The sequence below is a fragment of the Brassica oleracea genome, chromosome C8, assembly GCF_000695525.1.
Source record: "Brassica oleracea var. oleracea cultivar TO1000 chromosome C8, BOL, whole genome shotgun sequence".
NCBI lineage: Eukaryota > Viridiplantae > Streptophyta > Magnoliopsida > Brassicales > Brassicaceae > Brassica > Brassica oleracea.
Genome location: NC_027755.1, coordinates 33,981,315 through 33,989,404, shown reverse-complemented (window position 1 = coordinate 33,989,404; position 8,090 = coordinate 33,981,315). Strand labels below are relative to the sequence as shown.

Genomic DNA, 8,090 nt, shown 5'->3' with positions numbered 1-8,090 from the left:
AAGTATATCTTATGATCTGAGAAGACACATTAAACCATGTTACTTGATATTCTTGAAGTTACTTAACACTTTTGAAAATTAAATAAATATATCTTAAAGTTACTTAACAAATTTACAAAAACTAACGTAGAAAACTTCCACGAAAATCTTCTCAATTAGCTAGAAACTTTACTAAGCATGAATGTTGGTAACCTTATAAATATCATCAATTAAGTTATAAATTTCATTCAGTAGCCCCAATATTGACTAATATACATGAATTAACAAAAAAAATTAAAAAATCTTTATAGTTTTAGAGAAAATGAAAGTTTATTAAACATTGACGCAGACGACTTCCACGGAGGTCGTCTGGTAGACTTCTAGGAAGTCGTCCATTTAGGTTAGTTTTGCAATTGATTTTTAACCTAGACGACTTACATGAAAGTCGTCCATCTTTGTTTGTTAAAAAAAAAAACCGAGACGACTTCCATGTAAGTTGTCTAGGAAAAATGAGTTAGTTTTGCATTTGACCGGATTGTGTCAGAAATTTGACTTTTCCTGGACGACTTACATGGAAGTCGTCTCAAGTTAGTTTTGCAATTGAAAAATAAAACAAAAAAAATATTTTTTTCTGGACGACTTATACGGAAGTCGTCCGTCCGACGACTTACATGGAAGTCGTCCAAGATAAGCAAAGTTTGACAAGAATCTCAGAATAAAATCATGGACGACTTTCGTGGAAATCATAAAATTATTTGTAGACATAAAATAAGTTAATTAAATTATTTAATATAATATTAATTATTTAATTAGATAATAATTTTAATATAGATTATAATTATAACATTTATAAAACAATAGCATAAAATTTAAAACCTTTTGTTTTACAATAAAATTATAATTAAGATTAATTTGTAATCTTTTATATACTAAAACGCAAGTCGTCTGGCCAATCGGAATTAGACATGTGGCAAAACGTTTTTTAAAAAATTAATTTTTTATTTTTATCTCTTTTTTCTGCAGTTAAAATATTCAAGAACCCACTTCCTTTTTTTCTCAGAATAAAATAATTTACGTTAGATGTCATCTAATTTGAAACATCCCACTTCCTAAGTTTTACATTAGATGTCAACTCAAAACATCCCACTTTCCACGATCCACCTTTTTCGTCAACAATCTTTTCTTTTCTCAGTTTCTATAAATTTGAATACGACAGACAACAGCGGAATTCCCAATCAATCGAAAATACAATTGGAAAGTTCGTACTCAATTTTCTTCAGTTTTTTTTTCTTTTTTTTTATCCTTCAGTTTCAATACCCTAATTCAAATTGGGGCCGTAAAGATGTCATGAGCTTGCCGAGTTTTATTTTCTGAGTAAACAGATTCAGCAACCCATTTTCCCCGGTGACGCTTTCTTACTCCTTTGTACAATTTTGTTGGCTTCTGAGGGGCACCATATTGCTTCATCCAAAACCGGTTTAAGGATAAGAAGATTTGAGAAAGAGGGGATATGGTGTATCTGAATTGCTGGAGATTCATTCGTGCAAAGAGACATCATGATAAAATTCACCTAAAAAAGAGAAGGGAGGAATAAGATATGAAGCAGACGTGGTGGTACGATAGGAGCAATGGATTTTGATAAAAGGTAAAAAAGCTTCTATTAATTAACAACCAAAAAGATTAGATTATTGAATTGTTTTCCTAGTGTGCAAAATGCTTTACAGCAAAATGTGGATTGAAAACATCCTTGAAACACTACGGTGAGCACAATAATACATTTTCTACAATTTTAATGTTTCAGTTATTAAGTGAGATAATTTGTTTATTTACTATCGTAGGCTATGAACTTCAAGTTATGAAAATATGGTTATGTTTTTTTTTTTTTTGGTAAAATATAAGAAGCACAAGACATAAAGAAGTAGAAAAGAGTTTGTATTCAAGAATATTAGGAAAAAAAAAAGACTTGTATTCAAGAAGCTAATTAAGATCAACTTAATTTTTAAACTAATCTAAGTTAATTGCATATGTCATGGTTAATCAGTTTTAACCTACGTTGCATGGAAGCGTGTCCAAAGCCATGATTCCTGATTCTGAAGCGGAAGCGGAGTCGGAAGCGGGTGGAAGCGGCCGGAAGCGTGTCGGAATCGCGGTTCCGAAAAAACCAGATTTGGAAGCGTATTGGAATCAATGATTCCTAGTTGGAAGCGTGTAAATCTGATTTTGGAATCGTAAATAAAAAAAAGGAAAAATTAATAAATGTTGTTATGTTTTATTTCCTTAACTGAAAATCCTAATTAAAAAAAAAGTGGAAACTCAAAAGACTACGACTCTGAGTCGCCATTCTCATCTCTTTTACACCTCATAGTTAAAGATCTTTCTTCTTCTCTGTAGTAAGAGTCTAAGACCAAACAATCGATCAAGGTAATTTTCTTTGGACTTTTGTTAATTGTTATATTCTTCTTCTCTTGTAAAGAAACGTGAGACTTTGTAGCTTTTTATAATATGGTTTGATGATTAGATGGTTAGTATTGGTTGAAACTAAAGCTGATGAATCTAAAGTTAAAGTCTTATATTAATATCAAACAAGTACAAAGAATTTTTTTTTTTTGGTGTTTCGTTGTGTAGAGTAAAGCGACCATCATTATGATAATTTTTTTTTTCAGAAGTATGAACCCATCTGATAATGATGATGTGGATGACAAAGCACCCTTATGGATTTATGTGAACAAGATTGAAAAGATAGTAGGAGGGGGATCATGGAGGTTTGAATGCAAATTTTGCAATACAACGTACGTTGGATCTTATACTAGAGTTGTGACTCATCTTATACAAGAGGGAGTTAAGGGAATCAAAGGATGCTTGAAAGTTACTCCACAGCAAAGAGATAACATGAAGAAATTGGTAAATGATTGCAAGGAGAGGATAAAGCGTGCAGCTCCTACGCCAGTTCCATTACCTTCAGCGTCAAGAAAGGCATCTGCTTCTTCTCTTGACTATGACATGAGCTACAAATTTCCTGATACAGATGAGGCTGGTTCAAAGAAGAGAAAAGGAATGGATTCAGCTTTAGGAAAAGCATTTAACAATCAGGCTAGGGAGCAATGTGATGGTGAAATATTTAGAATGTTCTGTACAAGCGGGTTGTCTTTCAACGTTGCAAGAAATCCTCACTATCGCAACTCATTTGTGCGTGCATCACAAATTCCTGGCTATGTTCCTCCTGGTTATAATGCTTTGAGGACTACACTTCTCCAAAAAGAAAGAAAGAACCTTGAAGTGCACTTGCAGCCTTTGAAGGATTCATGGAAACATAAAGGAGTTAGCATATGTAGTGATGGCTGGTCAGATCTCCTTGATGAACCAGAGCTAGAAGCTATTGTGTTTGATGGAGAAGATGATAATGAGTGAAACAATAGATCTTTGACATTGAACATTTTTATTTTTAGTTGAGTTGCTTAATATTTAAGACTTTGTTGGATTTGTGTGGTTTAGACACTTTTAAATTTCAGAATTTATTTTATATTTGGCTTTACATTATATATATATATATATATATATATATATATATATATATATATATATATTAATATTATATTTATATACGCTTCCAACACGATTCCGCTTCCTAATTTTTTTTAAAAACTCGCTTCTACGCTTCCATATGATTCCGATTCCGCGAATCCGCTTCCGTTTCCATGTAACGTAGGTTTTAACTTTGTCAATGATTTGTTTCTTCTTGATAAATTAAAGTTATTTTATATATATACACGTAACCGAAAAATGTTTTTGTTTAAGTAAAATTACGTAGCAAGGGATCCAATACTAGTAATATTATATTTCCGGTGTACTTGTCCGCAAATATACATACTCGTGTGTGTATAGTATCTATACCCTTCACTCCTTATCTCTTAGGGTTTCTCTCGAAAAAATCTGACAAACAAACATGGCCGACGAATCTCACTACTCCTCCTCCGACTCTTTCTCCAACAAACGCAAGTACGACGACGAAACCGCCCCTCCGCCTCCAACCCGGAGACCCACCGGCTTCTCCTCCGGCCCGATCCCATCCCCTTCGCCAGATCCCTCCGCCGCTCCTCCCCCGTCTTCCTACAACAGCGTCCCCCCTCCGATGGACGAAATCCAGATCGCCAAGCAAAAAGCGCAAGAGATCGCCGCTCGCCTCCTCAGCAGCGCCGAGGCGAAACGTCCCCGCGTCGACAACAACAACGGCTCTTCTTATGATTACGGCGACAAAGGGTTTAGCTCCTACCCTTCTTCTGGCGGTGAGTAAAAGCTTCCTCGTTGCTTTTGATCTTTTGATTTGGTGAGTTTTGATCTTTTGATTTTGATTCTAGAGGGTAAAGCTCCAACATCGATACCTGTGTCGTACGGTAGCTTTACGGGATCCACGAAGAAGATTGATGTTCCGAATATGAGAGTTGGTGTTATCATTGGCAAAGGCGGAGAGACGATTAAGTCTCTTCAGCTTCAATCCGGAGCCAAGATTCAGGTTACGAGAGATATGGACGCCGACCCTAATGCCGCCACGAGGACTGTTGACCTTACTGGCACGCCGGATCAGATCTCTAGGGCGGAGGAGTTGATCAATGAAGTCCTTCAAGAAGTACTACTCTACTCTTTTCGATGATCATTTTGTTTCTGATTTACTTAATGCTAATATATATAATGATTTTCGGTTTCAGGCTGACTCAGGTGGTACTGTTGGTTCTGGAGGAGGGTCTCGTAGGATGGGTGGACAGCCTGGAGCTGATCAGTTTGTTATGAAAATCCCCAATAATAAGGTACTTAGTAGTGTGCGCTGGAGAGATTTGGCAGATTTTGTGTAACTTCTGTCTGTCTTTGTATGTAATCCACCAACTGCTTTAGGTTGGTCTTGTGATTGGTAAAGGAGGTGAAACTATCAAATCTATGCAAGCTCAGACTGGTGCTCGAATTCAGGTTTGCGAAGCTAACAACATTATATGCAGGCATCTGGTTTGTCTTTTTGATGTTTTTTAAAACCTCTGCTTTAATTTTTTTTGTATGCAGGTTATTCCTTTGCATTTGCCCCCTGGAGATCCAACGCCTGAAAGAACTTTGCAGATTGATGGGACCACCGATCAGATTGAGCATGCTAAACAATTAGTTAATGAAATCATCAGTGGCGAGGTATGTTTGGTTGTTGTGTTTGCTATGGATTTTGGTAGGGTGTCCTATTTTTCGACATGAAAATTGATATTGTTGTGTTGTGATTACATCATTTATTATTTGTCAGCATCTTTAGGATTATCTAGCCTATCCCTTTAATATGTAGATGTTAAGACACTGTTATGCAGAAATTCAGTTTTCGTTTCATTCTGACCTGGGAGGAGTAATCAAGGTAATATAGGTTATACTAGTTTCTCTTTGCTAATGCATCAGCTGCTAAAGTACTCATTGTGCTCATGACGAGCTATACTCTTCTTAGTTATCCATTCATTTGATGGTAATCAATTGGCTCCACGATTTGCATATATTGAGTGTATTGTTTTTCTCTTCCACTTATATCCAGGGGAAGGTTCTTTATTCTCTGATTTTCTTTACTTCTTACATCTTGATATTCCTTGGCGCCCTCTTGTTATTAAAGTTGTAACCGATAATATGTTATTTCTTTCTTGTTTGTTCATTGTTTGCCAGTACTTTCCTTCACCGAGTTTTATTGGCTTTTCCTAGTATTTACAATGCTATCTGTTCTTTTTAAGCTCTATTGTTAACCAAGAGATATTATTAGCACATAACACTTTCAGATGATATTTTCGTAGTAGAAAATTCTGTTATCTATGTTATATGCAGACTTCGCTGTTTCATCGCTTTGTGTCACACTGAAGCTGGCATGTGGAGATTTTTTGTCCAACCTGCGGTGATAGTATTTCTAAACAGTTTTATATCTGATGACTTTTGGATTGTGCGCCAACATTTATTTTTTGTCTAAATCACTTTGGTTCAGCTTTTGCGACTGACCTATTAACTCATCTCGTCAAATATTTTACTAGCCTAGTAACTGTTTATATTCTGCTTGCCTCAATTCTTCCTGGATTTGTTTTATCTGAACCATTCAGCCAAAATATACTACAGAGAGATCATATCCCAGCTTGACTCTGCTATGTTCCTATGAATGTTGGTATTTTTTGAGGCATTCTTTAGTCGGTTTTAGGTTGCTTGGCTACGCGAACTTTGCCTTCAAGAATATAGGTTTCATATATATATATATGTATGTTGCTTGTATCTGCAAAAGTTTCTATAGTATTCGTGGTTTTTCTTGCACTATTTTACCTGGGATAGGGAAAGGGATGGGCTTCCGCAGGAGTAACCCAATAATTTCACCAGTCAGTACGGTATGTAGGCATCATCATACCCTTCTAGAATATGATATGATCTTGGTTAGTCCTGTATGGACAGATATTGGTAAATGACATCATCGTATATACCTCTCGTGATCTAATCTTCTTATACGTTTTATGTCTCTGCCTCTGTGTTAATGTGTGTTTTATGCTGTGTCGTACTTTTATATATGTTCTTTCCTAAGTTATCTATGTTTATATTATTGTATTTTTTTTTGTTAACGCAGAACCGTATGAGAAACTCATCAATGGGTGGAGGCTATCCACAACAAGGATACCAATCCCGCCCGCCATCAAGCTGGGCACCATCTGGTGCTCCGCCACCACAACAACCTGGCTACGGTTACATGCAACCGGGAGCATATCCAGGTCCACCTCAGTACGGTCAATCACCTTACGCAAGTTACCCTCAACAAACTTCTGCTGGCTACTCCTCTACTTGGGATCAATCCTCTGTGCCACCATCCCAGCAGGGAGAGTATGATTATTACGGTCAGCAACAGCCACAGGCCCCAAGCAGTGGTGGAAGCTCAGCTCCACCGACAGACACCACAGGGTACGGTTACTACCAGCAAGGGTCTGGTTATGGCCAAGCTGGTCAGGGATACCAGCAAGGTGGGTATGGAGCTTACAACGCCTCGGGATATGGCCAAGCTGGGTATGACCAGCAACAGGGTGGTTATGGCAGCAGCAGCAGCACTAACCCGGGTCAAGAGGAAGATACATCCCAAGGCGCTCCACAATCGTCGGCTCAGTCTGGACAAGCTGTGTATGGAACAGCTGGGGAACAGCCTACTCAAGGTAGTACTGGCCAAGCAGGGTATGGAGCTACTCCAACTACTCAGGCTGGTGGTTACAGCAGCCAGCCTCCAACGGCTTACAGTTCTGGATATGGAGCACCACCACCTGCTGGAAAACCACCGGCTTATGCCCAGAACCAGCAGTCTCCTGGCGCTCCTGGGAGCTATGGTGGTCAGTCTGGGTATGCGCAACCAGCTGGGTCGGGTTATGGACAGCCTCCAGCATATGGGTATGGTCAAGCACCTCAGGGATATGGGTCATATGGAGGATACACACAAGCTCCTGCTGGTGGTGGTTACTCTTCTGATGGGTCTGCTGGAGCTGCTCCTGGTGGTGCTGGTAGTGGTACACCGGCTTCCCAGAGTGCCCCACCAGCTGGACCGCCTAAGGCATCCCCAAAGAGTTCATAACTTTTATGGAAAAGTTTCAGCTGTTACTAAAATATTGGCTTCCTTGCTCTTTATTTGTTTTCTTCATGATATATTTTAATGTTTGTGTTTCACGTTGTAGTTGTTTAACATTTTCATTTATATTGAGATAATGCTTACTAAGAGTTTGGTCCGCTTTGCTTCTTCCTGTAGTCCTTGACTCCTAATCCCTTGATATTAATAATTGAACTCTAAATAGGGCTTAATGCGATTGTCTTGAACAAATATCGTATGGAGCATAAGTTATTTGGTCAACTCACTGAATATATGCTGTTTGGGTGTTAAATTGGAATACAGTTTTTTTTTTTGGGGGGGGGGAGGTCCCAACTATTTGTTGACTCAGCAAGATGCCCAGAAAAGTCAGTCGTTAACTAAATAACGTCTTCCGTTATTTTCCGTTCTTTGCAGAAATTCGAAATTTTCAAATTGGAATCCTAATTTGAGAGAGAAGACAATTTCAGCAAGAAAATGGTCAAATTGCCCACTTCAATCATGTATTCCA

The 8,090-nt window shown here is 37.9% G+C and overlaps 1 protein-coding gene across 1 annotated transcript; it reads left to right on the top strand.

Moving 5' to 3' along the window:
• The first annotated feature begins 3,843 nt into the window (after window positions 1-3,843).
• Window positions 3,844-7,723, top strand: LOC106311770 (far upstream element-binding protein 1). The gene is made up of 6 exons (XM_013749048.1): window positions 3,844-4,262; window positions 4,335-4,603; window positions 4,683-4,781; window positions 4,867-4,938; window positions 5,029-5,148; window positions 6,587-7,723. Exons 1-6 carry the CDS (start codon window positions 3,923-3,925, stop codon window positions 7,568-7,570), a joined length of 1,884 nt encoding a protein of 627 aa, XP_013604502.1. The 5' UTR covers window positions 3,844-3,922; the 3' UTR covers window positions 7,571-7,723.
• The last annotated feature ends 367 nt before the right edge of the window (window positions 7,724-8,090 follow it).

Bases quoted from the DNA above. Each gene is read 5' to 3' on its own strand.
- LOC106311770 (XM_013749048.1), top strand. From the start codon at position 3,923: ATGGCCGACGAATCTCACTACTCCTCCTCCGACTCTTTCTCCAACAAA. The intron at 4,782-4,866 runs GTACTTAGTAGT...CAACTGCTTTAG, and splicing joins TGAAAATCCCCAATAATAAG to GTTGGTCTTGTGATTGGTAA. The intron at 5,149-6,586 runs GTATGTTTGGTT...TTGTTAACGCAG, and splicing joins ATGAAATCATCAGTGGCGAG to AACCGTATGAGAAACTCATC.